The sequence below is a fragment of the Pecten maximus genome, chromosome 8 (assembly GCF_902652985.1).
Source record: "Pecten maximus chromosome 8, xPecMax1.1, whole genome shotgun sequence".
NCBI lineage: Eukaryota > Metazoa > Mollusca > Bivalvia > Pectinida > Pectinidae > Pecten > Pecten maximus.
Window position 1 is genome coordinate 12486740 of NC_047022.1, and position 21972 is coordinate 12508711.

Consider the following 21972-nt stretch of genomic DNA (forward strand, 5'->3'; position numbering starts at 1 on the left):
GAAGAGTTCCGATCACCAATCACTTCCGGTGTGACAGATCGAAGTGTGCAACGCCACTGTTTGGACTGTAGTCAACATGGGGGTGGATATAGGAATGTACGAGTTTTTGGAGTATTTCCTCAACCGCCCGTGGCTCATACTAGTCATATTTCTTATATATATAGTCATTTATGGGCTGTCAGTTTTCATGTCTGGTCCCAAACCTGGAAAGAACCCATTTTCAGCGTCGCACATCAAGCCGGTTGGAGACCTTGTGACGGATCAGCAGGTGCGCGACCGGGTGATCAAACAGAGTACGTATGCACTTTTGCGAGCTCCGTTTGGCCCATTTAATTTCATGATCAACTTTTTTTAGTCTTTCAAGTTGTTATAACACACAAATCTCTGTTCATGATTGTTAGGTGTTGCCCACGGACTTTTTTTTTACGGTCGAGTGCACAAACATAACATTTTTTTTGGAATTCTTTATTTTTTCTCGAAATTTTAATTTTTTTATTGGAACTCTTTATGTAGTTGTATATTTCCTTTTGAAATCGGAATTATAGATATTTCATACAGTTATTCCATTATTATAGAAACACCGAAACACAAAGGCCAAAACATATTTTTTTCCAAAGACCCATTAGAACTATTATCTAATATCAGTATGCATATTAAGCTACATCTGTACATGTATGTAGTTGTGCATAGATTCTGAAATGTATAAGTTTTAATTTTGAACCGTCCTTTATTGACTTTAGAAGTTAATTGGACGTCAAACAATACTAAATTATGAGTTTACTGTTACTATGGAAACAGATAAAAAAAAGTTGTTGCTGCTGTTTTCGGATGTACATGTATGAAGTTCCTGTTGTGCAGAAAAAAATTCATTTTTCATCCTTTTCTGCTTGCATGCATGCATGCATGGAAACAGGCAAAAGTACTAATGTTGTTTCAAGTTTCCATAACCGTTCAACACTCCCACGTTAAGCTTGACATATTCTTTATAAGCTGTCTTCTATATCTTAATACGGTGTAGTACCCATTTCCAGTTTTAATACAATGGAAGAGAGAGGGTTAGGAGAGACTATTGTTGTGTGAATGCATTCCTGAAAGCCTCCAATGATGGAGCACAGTATTTCATCATCCAGATGATTCCAGTCTATCACTGTGTGTTACCAAAGAATGAATTCTTGTATCCAATGTATTGGTAATTGTGAGTGGTTTGGAATTTTTTATGACTTTTTTTTTTCTTTTTATGTTCAAAGTGATGTAGTTTTCGAAATACTTAATTTTGATACTTCTCTTTGGCTGTTGCCTTGTAATCACCCAATTCATCGTAGTAAACGTTCCTATTTTGGATTTTTGTTTACCATCAAAATCAGCATGATAAAATTTATGGCTGTCATATTGTGCTTTCAAAAGCATTTATGATTATTGACTGAATTCTTGTGCATTTTATATGTGGATAAATGCCAAATCATGCTTAAATTATTGATGATGGAATGAGGTTGCTTTTTGTTAATACATTGTATTGGTATAACATGTACATGTGCATTTGTCTGCAAATGTGTCTGCATGTTTGTTAGGTATATTTCCTTCAAATATCAGGGCCACAAGAGGAGACAATGGCCTGCTTTAGGTTTACAATGTCTGTTTGCATCTAGTCTTATAGGTGCTGTATGCCTTATTAATTTGTGTGCCTTTCTTTCAAACATTGATCTTATATTGCTTTAGATTTATACATATCATAGTGTAGCTTTCTTGTTGTTGCAGATTAACAAGAATGAGTCTATTTATAGCAAGTTTTGTACTGTATCCTCATTCCCATTCGACGATTTTCTTGATATGTTCACTAAAGCAATATTTTTTAATCTATAAATCTTTTCCTTCCTTTTTATAAATACATTCCTGTGCTATTTCCTGTAATTCTCTGAAATGATTTGATCCATCGGTATCTCCTTGCACCTTCGCTTGATTTCCAGTTTATTCTTTTCAGACAAATGTATATTTGTGTAAGTGTGCAAATATGACAATATGAGGCTTCAAGTACACCACATAAGTTTTGATAGTTTTCCTGTTTATTGTGGCAGCACTGTGATGCTATGGCTCATATATATATATATCTACACAAGGATTTACACGGGGCCGTGGTAGCCGAGTGGTTAAGGAGTCTCAACACTTTATCACTAGCCCTCCACCTCTGGGTTGCGAGTTTGAAACCTACGTGGGGCAGTTGCCAGGTACTGACTGTAGGCCGGTACTTTTTCTCCAGGGTTTGATTTCCTCCACCTCCAAAACCTGGCACGTCCTTAAATGACCCTGCAGGCTCTTAATTTATATAATAGGACGTTAATCAAAACAAACCAAACCAAACAAGGATTTACACCCAGAATATGTTTGATTAAGTTCTGTTTTTTCCAATAACTTCATACTTTTTGGAATTGGTTCACTTTACACGAAAACACACATATTCCAGGACGAGATCAAGCTTATTAAGGATGAATCATAGCACACAACATAACTTGTTAAAAATGATAATAAAGGCCCCCATCTGAGCCAAGCTCCGTAGTGAAACTCACAATTTTGAAAGTTATGAAAACCAATATTCATGTCAAAAAACAATTACAAATGTTCACAAAAAGTTGTTTATGATTTGCAGTCTTTTTTTTTTTTTTTTTTTTAATTTTTCAATCGGATATAAAATGATGATGTTTGAATAAAATACAATGGCATTTTTCAGCTATACTCGACTTAATTACCTGGTATTGCATGGTTTCAGTTACATGTAGTTCAACTTCAGTTGTCATAGCTAGCCTATATCATTTAGGTATCATAATTACTATTTAAAGAATAAAGAAATTTTATGTATTTTTTATCAAAATTGTGAAAATTTGTGTTTCTTTAATAATTATTTTTACACTTTCAGCTTGTTAATTGGAAGGATTTATATTTGTTATGATCATGAGAACAAATCTCTTCCTGGTCACTGCAATTTTTGTAGTTAATTTTGTATCATATCATTTGCTGACTAAACAGGTGTGGTATGGGTGTATATGCCACGTCACCACTATCCTTTCCGCTCTGTTAGTTTTACTACAGCTTTTCAAAACTATAAGTGTAATTTACAGTAAACCAGAAATGCGTCAAGGCGGTACTGAATGAAATAATTTAATATCAATGATTATTTTATAAATCAATCAAATAAAGGCTGACAATTTTTTATTACATAATTATAGGAATGTATATCTATATATTAAATTACCTGTGTACATTCATGTGATCAAGCTTACAGATATTACTAACTTTATACATAATCTGCAAAAATAATCCAGAACTGCATCATGTATAGTCATGATTTGTTAACTTATTTAACAGCTGGTTTCTGTTTGAATGTTTCTCTGCTTTTTTAAAGTCCTTGACATGATAGTACTTGTTACTGGGTATACAGGTAAATCCATGTTTAGTTATGGTTGTAAGTAGACCTGTTGTTAGTGAATAGATCTAAAGTGCTATTACACCAGTCATCCACATGTAGCTGTCAAGGTCACCTGTCCATACATGAATGACCGTGCTTGGTCTGTGTAAATATACTGATCGTGTGGGTACTCTCAATTAACTAGTTATCAGTGTAAACTTGAAAATCGAGAATTTGAAATATATTCAACAGATTGATCCAGGTTATTTAATGCATTTCATGGAAATATTTGTAAAGCAGCAACATGCTTTATGTAACAGTAAATTTTACCCCATTTGTTGTACTATAGATATCCCAAGTGTTAACGGTCCTACCATGTTGAACTGTTTCTTAAGGTAAAACCGGTTTATAAGTTATGAACTTTTATGAAGAAAAAACATTCATAAATGCATGCAGACATTGATCAATGAAACTTCCATTTCATGCTTCACTTAAATCCGAGTGCTTTTGATGACGGGTTGATTGTGTCCGAGTCAAACTTCTTATCAATGCTGTTAATAAGTTTTCCCATTCAGCTCATACGACATGGTACGGTGCATGTGTTTGACTCATTCAAGTTTCGACTCGTGAGTTTGAAAAGTCATGTCTTCAGTTTTCTGTTTGGCGCACAAATAGTCACCACATATATTGTACAATAATTTTCCATTCTCATTCTTGATGCACATCACCACATTATGTATTATAATTGAAAGAAGTATAATCTAATACTTGAAATTGTTGAGAAGATCGAAAAAAATCAAACGTCTCTGCATGCTTAAAGCCACAAAAAGCTAGAAGTCTTTTTATAGTATTTCATAATTTGAACAAACATATTCATATCAGGCTTTTTCTCTAGGTCCTTTAAGATATTAAATTGTTTCCTGCTGTTTAGTTTAAATGGATATCTTGAAAATAATTATTATCCTCTTTATCACTCAAATAGGGAGTGTTGATAACTATTCTTGTCCATAGCATTATATAGAGTCTTAATTGATATAGCTATATAAAAGCAGCATAATTTTTAGGTCACCTGAGACAAAGTCTCAAGTGACCTATTCTAATCCCCTTTTGTCCGTCGTCGTGCGTCGTCCGTCGTCCGTCGTCCGTCGTGCGTCCGTAAACAATTAACATTTTCAACTTCTTCTCCAAAACCCACCAACCAAATTCTATGAAATTTGGCAGGAAGCTTGTATGGCTAAAGGTCAACCAAAATTGTAAATTATATGGTCCCCACCCCCCAGGGGCCTGAGGGGCAGGGCAAAAAAGGGCCAAATTGACTAAAACTTCAAAAATCTTCTTCTCTACTCTCAGATATACTGGAATCAAACACTCTTCATAGATGGAAGGGTCTTAAGGTGCTTTACCAAAATTGTAAATTTCATGACCCAGGGGTTTCACGTTTGCCCCTGGGAAGGGGCTAAACTTTACTATAGTTTATATAGGGAAATCACATTTTTGACTTTAATTTATTTTATTTCTATTGGAATTCATTCTAATTTTGTAAACATTGTCAGCATGGGATGACAGTTTGATAGCATGCACATGTTGGCCCTGACTGACCCCCAGGGGCTGATGGGCGGGGCTAAAAAGGGCCAAATTGACTAAAACTTCAAAAATCTTCTTCTCTTCTCTCAGATATGCTGCAATCAAACACTCTTCATAGATGGAAGGGTCTTAAGGTGTTTTACCAAAATTGTAAATTTCATGACCCAGGGGTTTCACGTTTGCCCCTGGGGAGGGGCTAAACTTTACTATAGTTTATATAGGGAAATCACATTTTTGACTTTGATTAATTTTATTTCTATTGGGATTCATTCTTATTTTGTAAACATTGTCAGCTTGAGATGACAGTTTGATAGCATGCACATGTTGGCCCTGACTGACCCCCAGGGGCTGATGGGCGGGGCTAAAAAGGGCCAAATTGACTAAAACTTCAAAAATCTTCTTCTCTACTCTCAGATATGCTGCAATCAAACACTATTCATAGATGGAAGGGTCTTAAGGTGCTTTACCAAAATTGTAAATTTCATGACCCAGGGGTTTCACGTTCGCCCCTGGGGAGGGGGTAAACTTTACTATAGTTTATATAGGGAAATCACATTTTGACTTTAATTTATTTTATTTCTATTGGGATTCATTCTAATTCTATAAACATTGTCAGCATGGAATGACAGTTTGATGGCATGCACATGTTGGCCCTGACTGACCCCCAGGGGCTGATGGGCGGGGCTAATTGACTTAAACTTCAAAAATCTTCTTCTCTACTCTCAGATATACTGGAATCAAATACACTTCATAGATAGCCAGGTTTGAAGGTTCTTTACCAAAATTGTGAATTTCAAGTCCCTAGGGTCTTAAGTTTGCCCTGGGGTGAGGCTAAACTTAACTATAGTTTATATAGGGAAATCACATTTTTGACGGATTTGTTTTTGATTTCTATTGGAATTCATTCTGGTTAACATTTTTAGCATGGAATGAAAGTTTGATAATATGCATATGTTGGCCCTGACTGACGCCTAGGGGCTGATGGGGGGGGGGGGGGGGGGGGGGGGCGCAAAAGGGGTCAATTAAATAAACTGAAATATTTCAAATCTCAGGTGACCGTTAAGGCCCATGGGCCTCTTGTTATACTTCAATATCTCAAAATTGAGAAATATATGGCACATCACATACTAAGACTGAACTCTCATGTCCTTATTTTAAGATTATTAAGCTTTTAAATATTTTCAATTTAAGATTTTGTTACTTCAACTATTTTTTTATGTTTTGAATACTTGCATAATTTACTTTGGTACTTTTAGAAGTATTCTCATTACTTCAACAACATTAAATTGCAGAGATAATCTACCTATATTTACATTCCTAATGTGGTTTGCTGATATGAACATACCAAGTGAAAACAACAAACATATGACCATGAATACACTATGAAAACCGTATGAAAACATTGTCTCTCGTGCAAATCACCTGATTAATCGGGTCATATTAATACGCCATCGACAGTAAGACAGGAAGAGTAGCTTTCCTTGGATCGATAACGTTGGTACGAGATAAGTCTTAAAAATATTTTATGATTGTATTTAATATTATTTGTATTTAATATTATTTTTACTTTAATACTTCTTTCTTTTTGTTTTATACAAAATTAAACAAAAAAGACCAGAAAATGCGGAGCGACATTAAAACAATGGTGTGGTGCATAGGCGGGATCTCCCGGCTGTTCTAATACAAATTTTTTAAATCAAGGTTATGTAAATATATGAATTGAATAGATTTTTTTAATTTTCATTGCGGCTATGAATACCAGTAGCTAGCTACATATCCTCCGAGGCGTGCCACCGTGCACGTGATAGGTAGCTAGCTACTGGTATTCATAGCCGCAATGAAAATTTAAAAAATCTATTCAATCCATATATGAGTCCTAATTATAAGTCCAGTACTCATAGAATTTTGATGGGGCTCACAGAAGTTCTGTGAATAGTTTAATTTAACATTATGGGTTTCATTGTTTTTAGCAATACTGTTGAAATGTTTTTCTTTTGCTTTATTTTTTTAATGTCCCATTAGTAATCAGGGTCATAAAAATGTCGAAAAGGACTCATTGAAATAAATTGTGGATGGAGCATAGATTTAATGTTTTTTATTATAAATTCTAAATGTACTTTTTGCAGTATTTTAAATTCAAGATTTCGTTACTTGAACAATAATTTAATGCTTTGAATGTATTTTACTTTTAGGGTTCAAGTTATCCAAGGTGCCAGAGGAACTTGATGACATTGTAATCGGGAGTGGAATTGGTGGTATAGCGTTGGCATCCTTATTGTCTCGGTCCGGACACCGTGTTCTGGTATTGGAGCAGCATGACCAGGCTGGAGGATGTTGTCACACATTCCATGAGAAAGGCTACGAGTTTGATACAGGTGAGGCTGATTATACCCTCATCTGAATCAGGCTTGGAAAAACAAATGAAACGATTAATGAATCACATCTCTGATTTATAAGTATAGTATAGTTGTAGATGTATAAAAAATCTGTAGTACAAAATCTTCTACAGTGTTATACTTATATTTACTGAAAGCTGAAGTCCCAATCTTACGGTCCTTTTGTGCAGAGCAGGGAAGTTATTGCCCTGTGTGTGCCTGTCCATTAATTTTTGTCATCATTCTGGTAGCCTTTTTTATTGACTAATTACGGTGAGGTATTATGTAATTGAGTCGTTTGTGTGTCTGTCCTTTGCATGCTGTCATCAGTCTAGTGACCTTGTTTGTTGACAAATTTTACAGTCATTGTGGCATTGGACATAAATTAAACAAGCTCAAATATCAGTGTATTAAGTTAGGGGTCAATGTCGCTGAAAAAAATTGCTTCCCCATCACACTTAGACTTCAGTCTAGCTGTTATATTAAATGATTGAAGTGTGATTGGAAGTTGAAATATTCAAAGAAACAGAATCTAAGTTCACATTTAATTCCCCCATTGTATTATACGTTAGGAGCAGTGATAAGATAAACAAGGATTTGAAAAATATAGCAACCTCAAAGTCAGCGTATGAATTTAGATTCTGTTTCTGTGAACATCCACACCCATTACATGTAAGGTAGACAACACAAACAGCCCAGTATCACACCATTTCAACTTCGATCCAATCACACTTCAAACTGGAAATGATTCGGAACTATTTACCATGACTGCCACTAGTGAGCAGTGTCCAAGGGTAACTGTTGCATCCTCAGTCAGTCAGTGAGATTATCTCCCTTGAACTGTCACCTAGGGCGAACTCGATTCTAGCTTGTCGTCAGTGCCGTTTGCCGGTTTCGAGCTTGCCGACGGCACGTACATTCAAGCAAAGCGGCTCATTTGCAATATGGCCGACATAGACCAAAACATATTTTTATTTTTTAGACATTGCGCGCGTATATTCGGGACACAATCAAGTAATTTTACCGCCTTCCCACCTTGCCGCCGGCACACCAGCACGTCAGAATCAAGTTCGCCCCTAGACTGTGATTTACAATTACATACTGTTTGACTAATAAAAAGTCTGTTTTATTTAATCAGAATTGTTGTTTGGCTTTGTTAGGCATCCATTATATCGGTAAGATGTACGAGGGAGCTGACAACCGAACTCTGGTTGACATGGTTACTGGAGGAAAAATTGAGTATCCAAAGATGACCGACTGTTTTGACATGGTATGTACATGTACAATTATTACTTTAAAATGATGAACTTTCTCTAATTTAATACAAACTTTGATATAGATTGCATGTATATTTTTCTGAGACTCAAATTCAAAGATTAAAATTTTCCCTGATATGACTGAATTACTTTCAAGCTTGTTACTCTAATTCTCTGATACTAAAACCTATCCAGCTATCCTCAAACTTCATGTTTTAAGGGTATAACTCATTGTTTTCTTGTGACATTTTGTCACAACAGGTTTGTTTAGGAGACCCAGCTAAGGCTAAACAGTACAGAATCATGGATGACCGCAAGTCTTACGCCGAGGAGCTCATCAAAGAATTCCCCCAGGAGAAGAAGGCCATTGAAAAGTTCATGGTTATGCTGAAGGTATGTTGATGGTTGATTTGTACCTAAGCGTAAAAAAACTTTCTGTTTCGTGTTATGGTCCTATAACACAGCACAGAATTGCTAACAAATAACGCTCATTAGCGTGTTATTGTGTTGCCTGAAAAAGGTGACATATAGGTATCAGTATGGCGGCGGCAGTGTCGTCCACACAATGGTTTCCGTGCGATAACTTGAGTTCCCTTAGGTCAATCAAACTCAATCTTCATACAGTGCTTTCTTACCAAAAGTGCTTGGTTGGGATTGTTCAAAGGAAAAGGTCACTGTTACTTTGAATAGAAAATTGGTTTCCATTAAATAACTCACGTTCCTTTGGACCAATCAAACTCAAACTTTGTATAGTGCTTCTTTATCAAAACTAGTTGCTTGGAATTGCTTTTCAGGTTTGAAGGTCAAAGGTGACTGTTACTATAAATAGAAACTTTGTTTCCATGTCATAACTCGAGTTTTCCTTAGCCAATCAGGCTCAAACTTCATACAGTGCTTTCTTACCAAAAGTGCTTGCTTAGATTGCTTTTCAGGTTCAAAGGTCATATGTCATTGTTACTATAAATAGAAAATAGGTTTGCTTGCGATAATTTGAGATCACTTGGGCCAATCAAATGCAAACTTGATGCATTGCTTTTTAACAGGAAGTGCTTTCTTGGGATTGCTTTCAGGTTTGATGGTTCAAGGTCACTGTTACTATTATTAGAAAATTGGTTTTCATGCGATAACTCAAGTTCCCTTTGGCTAATCAAACTCAAACTTTGTATAGTACTTCCTTATCAAAAGTGAAGTGCTTGCTTGGGATTGCTTTTCAGGTTCGAAGGTCAAGTTCACTGTAAATAAATAGAAAATCTGTCCAGTTCCCTTTGGGACAATCAACCTAAAACTTCATATAGTGCTTACTGGTTTCTGTATGAAAACCACTTAAATTTTGCGTGAAACTTGTTTTGATATGCGGGGATTCAAACATCTTCATATTTGTACATTGAATAGCTTACTTTTTAGTTATGGAGATGGGAACGCACAAGATTTAGTGGAAAAAACATGTTTCTCTTAATGTCACATACCTGTAAATATCATGTTTCTGTCTGACAAACATGATATAAAGAGGAATGCAGTTTCATTTGTGAGTTCATTCATTGCATGGGAATCCATCCAGTAAATCATACAAATTATACTTGGAATAGATACAATGAATATCCAAGCTGGTTTTTTTTTAATTCATCTCCTAACTTACTGTGCAGGCAACACATCCACTTCCGTGGAATTCTTGTGATTATTAGTCCCCTACCAGTAAAACTGGGGGGACTACATATGTTCCCTCCCCGTCTGTCTGTCTGTCCGACTGTCTGTCCACTCAGTTTTCCACACTTTTCTGAGCCATTATTCAAGATATGTTGGTGAAAGTTGGTATGTAACTCAGTATGAGTACCTACATATCAAGCTCAAGTTTCAGGGTTTTTTGGTCAAGGTCAAGGTCAAGGTCGCTGTTATTATTTTAAGCAGGGGCCAGTAGGGGACATGTTTAAAGCAATACCCAGCATGTTTTTTTGTCTGTAATCTTGTTTCGTGTTATAGGAATGCTGTTTAAAGCTTATACTTACATTTTTCATATTTTCAACATTTTTGTAATTTCATTTGCATGACACTTTTCAATTCAAATTTCTTGATGTCTGTTTAGCAAGTAGAGCAGCCGACAATACTGCCTATGGAATTTTGTCTCGTGACTTTCCCTGCAAAAAAATGTAGTGTGTGAAAAAAATCGCAAAGACACTCATATGTTTTCTAAAATGTATTATCAATCAATATTTGCAGTTGGTTTTCTATGGATAATCTAGTTCCTTGATCAGTAAGTCCCGTTGGGTCAAAAAGAGGTAATGGTATAAGTTGATACATTGTAGCTTGTTAACCAATTGTAGTAAAATAGATAAACTTCACATTTTCGATCAATAATATTTTTAACCAGCACGACAACAAGCAAACAAGATTGATCATTGTAGAAAACAATGATTGAGTTCTGGACTCATACATTTGGAGAATACAATATCTGTCTTGGTACAAAGGGGCTGTGGTGGCCTTGTGGTTAAGGTGTCCCGACACTTTATCACTAGCCCTCCACCACTGGGTTGCGAGTTCGAAACCTACGTGGGGCAGTTGCCAGGTACTGACCGTAGACCGGTGGTTTTTCTCCGGGTACTCCGGCTTTCCTCCACCTCCAAAACCTGGCACGTCCTTAAATGACCCTGGCTGTTAATAGGACGTTAAACAAAAACAAACTAAAACCAAACTTGGTACAAAGACTCATCAAAATTGAAAAAAATGGAGCTCAGCAATCACTTAGAATATTGAAAAATATCTTAAATATGAAATCACATTTTATTGTACCCATATAGTAACAAAGTCGAGGAGGGGTTAGGAATGGGTGGCTGAGTATACTGGAATTTGGTTATCAGTCCCAACTGTCCAGAGACGTAAAATTGAAGTTTCATATATAGTTCAGTAGTTCTGAATTATTAGCACTCATATTTGGCCAGAAGGTTCTAGTGTGGTAAGTTAAACGTTGATTTATTACCTCCGACAATACTTTTCAACTTGGTTTTTTCCCCTAAATTTGAAATAGTTTAACAAAGAATTTGAAATAGTTTAACAAAAAATTTGAAATAGTTTAACAAAAAATTTGAAATAGTTTAACAGTTTTAAAACCATTTCCATTATACGACCTGAAGTAATTGTTTTATAAAAAAGCTGATGAATTTTGTTGTGAGAAACTGAACACTACTTTTCTAATTTTAATTTTACTCCTTTTCAACATTATTAAAAAAAAAACAGGGGCAGCTAGCTATCATGGCAACAGTTTACAGTTGTTTCGTGTCTCATCAGTCAACAGTCAAAACTGTTTTCAAGAGGTGTTGGTACTGACCAGGTGACAGTCAAAACTGTTTTCACGAGGTGTTGGTACCGACCAAGATATCTGACCATTGGGGTGAATAAATTACAACAAACTCAAAGTCACTGCTTGGTACATGTTTTGATTCGCAGTAAGCATGCAAAATCCTCACAGAACCCTTGATGATATTCCTGGTATTAGCTGAGTCTCTGTTCTCTATGAGATTTAAAAGCCTGTCATCGTTTATATCTTCAAACCTAGATGTCATGTTTACAGTCGACCGATGTTTACAAACAGATGACAAGTAGTGTAGTCACTGTCATCTGTACGCTTGTAATTAGGTGCGTTCGATTGGGCAGCGCATGATCGGGCAACGGTTCATGGGTAGCATTCACGGTTGATCATGTTTTATAATTAATCTTTTGGAAAAACAGTCAAATTTGGTTAATATCCATATATATAGTGAGTCAGATAACAGTTTTAGTTGATGCTAGCATCATGTTGTGTCAATTATCTTTAACAGGAAAACAGATCCTATTTCTTGGGATTTTTTGTACTGAAGTATATACCAAAATGGCTGGCTTCCCTGTTATCAACGATTGGTGTCATGAACCTTCTTTTCCGTCCATGGTCCAAGTATACATCCCAGTCCACAAAGGCTGTCTTAGACTCTCTCACAGACAATGCTGACCTGAAGGCAGTGTTGGTGTACTGCTACGGCGACTATGGTGAGTGGGGTCAATGTCAACATTATTGGGCAAGGTCAGCATTATGAGGAAAGGTCATCGTTATGGTGCAAGGTCAAAACTATGGGGCAAGGTCAGCATTTTATGGGAGAGGTCAGCATTATTGGGCGTGCAAGGTCACCATCAAGATGAAAGATATTGGACTAGGTCATAATTATGGGTCAAGGTCATAATTATGGGGCAAGGTCATAGTTATGGGGCAAGGTCATTGTTATAGGGGCAAGGTTATCATTATAAGGAAAGGTATTGAACAAGGTCATAATTATGGGGCAAGGTCAGCATTATAAGGAAAATTATTGGACAAGGTCATAATTATGGGTCAAGATCATTGTTATAGGGGCAAGGTCAGCATTATAAGGAAAATTATTTGACAAGGTCATAATTATGGGTCAAGATCATTGTTATAGGGGCAAGGTCAGCATTATAAGGAAAATTATTGGACAAGGTCATAATTATGGGTCAAGATCATTGTTATAGGGGCAAGGTCAGCATTATAAGGAAAGGTATTGAACAAGGTCATAATTATGGGGCAAGGTCATTGTTATAGGGGCAAGGTCACCATTATAAGGAAAATTATTGGACAAGGTCATAATTATGGGTCAAGATCATAGTTATAGGGGTTAGGTCAGCATTATAAGGAAAATTATTGGACAAGGTCATAATTATGGGTCAAGATCATTGTTATAGGGGTAAGGTCAGCAGTATTTGGAGAGGTCAGCATTGTTGGGCTATCTACGTCATAGTTATTGATTCAGTGGGAATTTAGCAAGAAGTTATGCCCCTGATACAAGCCAGCTCCATTACTTAATCCAAACAACCCACTCAACTGGAAATATATTTTCCTTATATCTATACTTATAGAAATTGTTTGTCTTGAATTTATATGTTAATGATTGAAAAAACCATCCGATGATTCCATGTACTTTTTGAGAATTATATGCACATGCTTTCTAAAAAAAAAACAATTATCATTTGATATGATAAAATAATTTTCAGATAACTTATTTACGTTATTTACTTTTCCAGGTGTTGCCCCGTCCAAGTCCCCCTTTGGATTACAAGCTTCCTTGTTGAACCACTATATGGGTGGAGCTTACTATGTCAGAGGTGGACCTAGTGAGATCGCGTTCCAAGCCATACCCGTTATAGAGAAGGGTGGTGGGCGTGTCCTCGTCAACGCACTTGTCAACAAGATCATCCTTAGTGACAAGGGCAGGGCTGTTGGTAAGATTTGGTGGTAGTTGTGACATTGGCATTCTGACAAATTAAGGTTGAAAATGGAGTTGAGGGTAAGATGTATCCACTACATCATTATTGTGAGAGATTTTTATTATTTTTTATTTATGGAAAAGTCCATTCCTTTTCACATTCATTCTGACAATATAACCTGAGGTGCTAAATGAAACTACTACATCATCTGATGACCTTGACTTCCAGTCAGTTTTTAACAATGAAATGATGAACAGTAGTTATACTTTACAACCAATGCTGGATTTTATACTTGTTGATGGTGCAGTTGTGATTTTAACTTTCAACATAGTCAGGAATAAAAATTAGTGACAGCATTGTAGGTACTGAGTGTAGGACTATAGGTTAGTTTGATAAGGACAACAGTTGCTGAGATAATTAGGCAAAGTCTCATCAGGATCAGCTACCGTAATTTCTTGCGTATTGCCCGGGGGCTATACGATTTTAAACATTGAAAATTGCCTTCTGCGGGCTATCTGATGAAGCGGGCTATCTGACGAAATGTTTTCAAAAACCATTGAAAACTGCGGGCTATACGACATATATTAAAAGCATGATATGAACACATACATTTTTTCACAAAATTTAATCAAAAAATGAACATACATTGTAATTGTCCGTCATCACAGTACATCCACCGGAATATCAAATCACGTTTACTGCTGATCAAATCTACTCCCACCCATCGAAATCAGATGGCTCCGAATCACTCACAAATAATCCTAACTGATCCCTGTCCAGTCTTGCTATTTCTGCGAGGGGAATATCTTCATCACTGCTGCTGTTTCCTTGGTGCCGACATGGCTGTCCAGTTAATAATGGACGTAATTGGAGATTCTGACCAGTACAAATCATGTAAAAACAACTCACAACTAGACCCCGAGCCTGAATTATGTTTATTAACACTGTTCACCAAATCCTTAGCTAGGTAATGTATAACGCATCGGTACTAAGGGGATTCCCCAAATCGTGTACAAGGTAAACGTTTTCATGTTTTACGATTGATATACATTTTATATAGCTACCCGGTATATATAAGTAAAATATATAGTATGTCCTTGTAATTGGTTGAAAATATTAAAAATAAAAACAGTAAAACATTTCTGCTTTGTCCCGAGCGCTTTCGCAGCTCTTGTTGTTTATTTGTATATAAAGATATATATAGCAGATAACCCGCGGGCAATGCGACGGAGCGGGCTATCTGCAGAATTAAAAACAGAAATACCAAATTTTGGTCAGTGCGGGCAATACCCAAGAAATTACGGTAGGTCAGTTAAACTAGAACAAAATGTTTGAAACACACAAAATGGTATTAAGTATTGTCTTGCTGTGATTTGTTACAGGTGTAGAGGTTAAGACAGGAGACGGATCTGCACAGATATTTGCCAAGCGTATCATCTCTGATGCTGGAGTAAGGAACACCTTTACCAAGCTACTACCGCAGGAAGTCGCACTGAAGTCAAGTAAGGAATACTTTGGATACACAGGTCTTTTAATTAATTGGACAAACGATGAATTGTGACATTGTTTTGTCATATATGCCAAAGCATATCAAACAACAACAAAAATGAAGGAAAGAAAACTTACTTCTGTTTTCAAAACAAACAAAAAAAAACAACAATGATTGCGAATTCTACATTAAAAGTTAGAACTCATATTTCCCTGTACTGTAAATCAGCCATGCTGTGCTTCATTGACATTTTGATTGACATGCAAATTAAACTTTTTATTTATCTGAGAATCATACTTATGTTATTAGAACTGTATCCAACAATTAAGGACGTGGGGAACAGCATGTCCTACATGTCGGTGTTTATTGGTATGGACGGATCACAGGAGGAACTGGGCATCAAGGGACATAACTTTTGGTGCTTCACCAGGTAAAATACACTCTACATCTCCCGTATATAATATGATGACAAGGACTGGGTATCAAGGGACATAACTTTTGGTGCTTCACCAGGTAAAATACACTTTACATCTCCCGTATATAATATGATGACAAGAACTGGGCATCAAGGGACATAACTTTTGGTGCTTCACCAGGTAAAATACACTCTACATCTCCTGTATATAATATGATGACAAGAACTGGGCATCAAGGGACATAACTTGTGGTAAAGTAAAGCCCGATGTTTCCCTGCTGAACAAGTACCGGTATATCATTTACCAGGATCACCGATACATATCTCACAGCAACAATACAAAGTCCTCCATGCAAGTTTAAGAATAAGGCAGAAACTTCAGATTCTCTGAATGAAAATGGCTTTATGAAAGTTCAATGGTATTTTACTGGCCCAATAAAAGCAAGCTTTTATTCAAAGCTGCTATTCTGATGATTTTTTTTTTTTTTTTATCATTTAACCATAAAGATATTCAGCAAATCTTTGCTATGTCAACATATCATATGTGGTACCCCCTGTTTAACCACTCAAAAGTATTGTGTAGTTAATCACCATAGACGACATCTCATGAGATGGTTACAGTGACATGATACAAGAACAACACACTGGAGCAGTAGAGTTAGAATAGGCCTGTGACATTTTAGGACAAACATGTAATTTATTCTGGCTAGTGAATTCTTCATCTAGACATTTTACCACTAGAGTTGCTAGACTGACAAGTACTTATATTAGTTTTTTGTCAGCAATGATAATGTTTAAATATATTGAAATGAATTGCGGATTAGTATGTGATCTGTGTGACTATACAATGCTTGATGATAATAACTGCCATTGCCGATGTCATTTCTTTCAATCAATAAAACATACTTTTTGGGGTTTTTTTTAGGAATGATCAGGAAACGGCTATGTATGAGTGGCTTAATATGTCCGTGGAGGATGCCGCCCACAGCGAGAACCCCATCATGTTTGTATCATTCCCATCCGCCAAGGATCCAACCTGGTCTAAACGTTTCCCAAGTAAGAACAACAAAGAACGAAAAGAGAAGATCAGAAACATTTATCTGTATAAGATAATCTCACTTTGTTGTCTGTATTCACATTTATATATATTCACACATGTTTTGAATTGAACTTAATTACTCCATCTCTTTTCTAACACAATACAATTGTTTAAGTTTAGTTTCTACCACAATACCCTGTGGTATTCAACTCTCAGACCATCAGTTAATCATTACAGCTGTTGATTAACAATCTGTTTATACCACACGTGGTATAAACTCTGTACGCATATTGGTTGGCTAACACGGTGAACTTTGACCCAAGCTGCAATCGTTATTGACGTCATCAATAATCTAATGACGTCACATCACCGGGTCCCGGACGTCACCAGTATACTTTATTTGCAAACGCGAAATTATACTTTGCCACGTTTCCCTTTGATTCAAGCCGATATTATTGTGGTAGAAACAGGTCACACGACTCGAAATTGTTGGATATGGAATTTATTTCACACTCTTTTTAAAACTTTTTAAAAGTTGTAAAAAACACTCGCTAAAGCTCGTGTCTTTTGTAACTTTTAAAAAATAACTTACGAGTGTGAAATAAATTCCATATCCAACAACCACTCGTTGTGAAACCTCTATTTAAACAATAATGAAAAATATGTACTTAGAACAATGGTCAATTAAGCTTGGAGGGAGGAGGGGCCAGTAGATAATAAGCAATTAATTATCGGACAATAAGTCTATACATGGTAATAAGCCAAACCATGTCTATTGCAAATTCTCTTTCTATATTGTCCTGCAATAAGCCCACCATGATTTATTGGGTCAAAGACCTCAAGTTACTGAGTCTGGGATAATCACAGTATATATGTCCAGTAAAGTCAGTGTGGGATTAGTAATTTAATAAATTTTCTATTTTACAGACAAAAGTACATGTCTGATCATAACTGTGGCAAGGTATGAGTGGTTTTCACGCTGGCAGGACGAGCGGCTAAAACACCGGAGTGATGAATATGAAGGATTGAAGAATCGTATGGGGAGGCAGATGTGGAACCAACTCACTATGATTTGTCCCAAGTTGGAGGGAAGGGTGAGTGAGACATATTAGCTATGTGAGGAGTGACTACGGAACTGGCTTAAATCCTGGGTTATTTTCTTTTATCATGGTACCAACAGTTGAACTAGAGTAGTTTATTTAGCATGGTACCAACAGTTGGACTAGAGTTGTTTGTTTATCTTGGTATCAACAGTTGGACTAGAGTTGTTTGTTTATCATGGTACCAACAGTTGGACGGGAGTTGTTTGTTTATCATGGTACCAACAGTTGGACTAGAGTTGTTTGTTTATCTTGGTACCAACAGTTGGACTAGAGTTGTTTGTTTATCATGGTACCAACAGTTGGACTAGAGTTGTTTGTTTATCATGGTACCAACAGTTGGACTAGAGTTGTTTGTTTATCATGGTACCAACAGTTGGACGGGAGTTGTTTGTTTATCATGGTACCAACAGTTGGACTAGAGTTGTTTGTTTATCATGGTATCAACAGTTGGACTAGAGTTGTTTGTTTATCATGGTACCAACAGTTGGACGGGAGTTGTTTGTTTATCATGGTACCAACAGTTGGACTAGAGTTGTTTGTTTATCATGGTACCAACAGTTGGACTAGAGTTGTTTGCTTATCTTGGTATCAACAGTTGGACTAGAGTTGTTTGTTTATCATGGTATCAACAGTTGGACTAGAGTTGTTTGTTTATCATGGTACCAACAGTTGGACTAGAGTTGTTTGTTTATCTTGGTATCAACAGTTGGACTAGAGTTGTTTGCTTATCTTGGTATCAACAGTTGGACTAGAGTTGTTTGTTTATCATGGTACCAACAGTTGGACGGGAGTTGTTTGTTTATCATGGTACCAACAGTTGGACGGGAGTTGTCCGCTATAAAAAAAATGGCTGACACAGGGTTTTTATGTTGCTTTGGGAGAGTACATCTGGGCCTGAAACTTGATATCAGAGCATGTTTGATTTGCTCTTCTTAAACATTCTTTTATCACAGGTATTGATTATATGAAAAAAAAGGAAACAATGATATCTCATTGTTCTTTGTTTTTTGTTTCACATTAATGAACATGTGATTTTTATTTTATTATTAAATATAATGGATATTACCAGTGGTAGGTTTATTGGTGTTGTGATGCTTTTTTCAACACATTTTTCTCTGAAGAATAATGAGGGAGGTTTAGTTTTTATTCAAATCGGAAGTTTTTTTAAAGCAAATGAGAGTAGGACCTGGAAACCCTGTTAGTGCAATCCTAATTTAGTACAGGAAGGAACTAAAATAAAATATTAAGTTGCAAAAATGTATATAAAATTATTGCGTTGTTTATAGGATGATTACTTTGAGGTGGGCTCCCCTCTAAGTAACCAACACTACCTTGGGTTTCAAGAAGGTGAAATATATGGACTAGACCATACCATCAACAAGTTCCTCCCAAATTCAGCAATCCACCTTCGTCCCGAGACGGATATTCCAGGGCTTTACCTGACAGGTATGTAGTACAGGGGTTCTATTGTAATCAGACCCCCTGGTCAAATACTGGGGTTCTACACCAATCAGACCTTAGGGTCAAGTACTGAGGTTCTACATCAATCAGACCCAAGGGTCAAGTACTGGGGTTCTACATTAATCAGACCCCCAGGGTCAAGTACTAGGGTTCTACATTAATCAGACCCCCAGGGTCAAGTACTGGGGTTCTACATTAATCTGACCCCAGGGTCAAGTACTGAGGTTCTACATCAATCAGACCCAAGGGTCAAGTACTGGGGTTCTACATCAATCAGACCCAAGGGTCAAGTACTGGGGTTCTACATTAATCTGACCCCAGGGTCAAGTACTGAGGTTCTACATCAATCAGACCCAAGGGTCAAGTACTGGTGTTCTACATCAATCAGACCCCCTGGTCAAGTACTGGGGTTCTACATTAGTCAGACCCCCAGGGTCAAGTACTGGGGTTCTACATTAATCAGACCCAAGGGTCAAGTACTGGGGTTCTACATCAATCAGACCCCAGGGTCAAGTACTGGGGTTCTACATTAGTCAGACCCCCAGGGTCAAGTACTGAGGTTCTACATTAATCAGACCCCAGGGTCAAATACTGAGGTTCTACATTAATCAGACCCCAGGGTCAAGTACTGGGGTTCTACATTAATCAGACCCCCAGGGTCAAGTACTGGGGTTCTACATTAATCTGACCTTAGGGTCAAGTACTGGGGTTCTACATTAGTCTGACCTTAGGGTCAAGTACTGGGGTTCTACATTAATCAGACCCCCAGGGTCAAGTACTGAGGTTCTACATTAATCTGACCCCAGGGTCAAGTACTGGGGTTCTACATTAATCTGACCCCAGGGTCAAGTACTGGGGTTCTACATTAATCTGACCCCAGGGTCAAGTACTAGGGTTCTACATTAATCTGACCCCAGGGTAATCAACAGATTCAAACTTCAAGGTACCTTTCTGTGTGTCTGACTGGCTTTTCGTTTTATATGAATTTTGGGTATATTATTTATGTCTGTACATTATATTTCTTAAACCAATACAAATGTATGTGATAAAGTGATGTCTGATGATGAGGAATCATTATGAATTTGGGGTCAAAAGGTCAATTTCAGACTATTCATTCGTTTTTTTAGTGATTTTTTGTTCAAACTTTGTTCATATGATTATTGTTCATATACAATGACCTTGTGTAGTTTGGACTCCAAACATAATTTCAGATTTTTCAACCTTTTTACTAGAGTTACCATTCTTTGTAGAATATTTTATCCAATATTTTTTTCCCCCCATATTTCAGTGAATTTCTTTTGAGTAGAACACTATCACAGAGCACAATTTCACCCCCTGAATTGAGATAGGGATGGGAAGTGCTGAGGGAGGGGTGGGTTAGGGATAAGTTCCATCGATGACATGTCAAATTTGCAATGTTTCTCATTTTCAAACATTTCATACACTTGTCAAATTTTGTCACAATGTATTAAGGTATGGAAATGATCCATCTTTATTCTGTGTTGTCCATTTGTGTGTAATTATTACCATGGCAGACCAGGATTTGGTACAATAAACTTTTCCAGACAAAGATATTACAATCTTTTGTTCAATTTCAGGTCAGGATATTCTGGTGTGTGGCTTCAGTGGAGCCCTATATGGTGGTATGTTGTGTGCATCCTCCATTCTTCACCGCAACCTCTACAATGACCTTGATAAGGTCGTTAAAGAGGTCAGAGCTACTAAGAAGACAGAAAAGAAGACAACTTAAGAGAAATCTTGTAGCACTATAGATAGGAGTCATTATAGAATTCACAGGAACTGATGTTTCTTCTCACGCTTATTTGTCCTGCATCAACTGTCATTTGATTTAGATGTCAACTGAAGAAATTCATTCCAGAACCTGGTCAAGATGGGATATTGGTGTACAGTACAGTTAAACTTACCATCCATTCAGTCAATTTCATAACAGGCTGTTTTCGCCTTCTATTGATCAAGAATTGAACTGTTGTCAGATAGTGGACCTTTAATTAGATCACTTTAATTAAAACTACTTGTGTGATTTTTTTCTTAATATTTGTTTATCTGATTTGATGATGGTTAAATATTCCAAATATGATGTCATTATCATTGTGTTGCAGAAAATCACACAAAAAATAATAATCATGATAAAATAGATTTTCAAAGAGCACATACTGTAGAGCATGAAATATTGGTGTGTACTTTATTTTCATGGTTTGGAGCTTTCAGATTACTTATAGGCAGGAGATCTGTTTCTGTTTATTACATCTTTCATCAGCTGTTGTACAGGAATTTAAAATTATTTTTGATTAGTTATCAAATATTTAATTGTCAATATCAAGATTCAGAGTTCTGAAATATGATCAAAGTTGTTTGATAATAGTTGTAATGTATTTGATATTTAATGGGTAAATATGAAATTAAACTATTTGACTAGCTTCATATTTATGGTATGTTTTATCCTTTTGATCCTGTCATCATCTGTTATGTACAGTGGAACCTCTATAAACCGAACATGCATGGGACATGACTATTTGTTCGGTTTACAGAGGGTTCGGTTTGGAGAAGTTGATCGAAAAATGACCGGTCGAATTCCGGATATAATTGGTCGG

General features: G+C 36.5%; 1 protein-coding gene across 1 annotated transcript; it reads left to right on the forward strand.

Annotated features, from left to right (window-relative positions):
• The first annotated feature begins 21 nt into the window (after nt 1-21).
• Nucleotides 22-21960, forward strand: LOC117332483 (all-trans-retinol 13,14-reductase-like). Its single transcript, XM_033891407.1, has 12 exons — nt 22-293; nt 7174-7356; nt 8517-8626; nt 8874-9005; nt 12422-12626; nt 13671-13868; nt 15236-15355; nt 15652-15772; nt 16683-16813; nt 17724-17890; nt 19186-19345; nt 20959-21960. Exons 1-12 carry the CDS (start codon nt 77-79, stop codon nt 21108-21110), a joined length of 1896 nt encoding a protein of 631 aa, XP_033747298.1. The 5' UTR covers nt 22-76; the 3' UTR covers nt 21111-21960.
• The last annotated feature ends 12 nt before the right edge of the window (nt 21961-21972 follow it).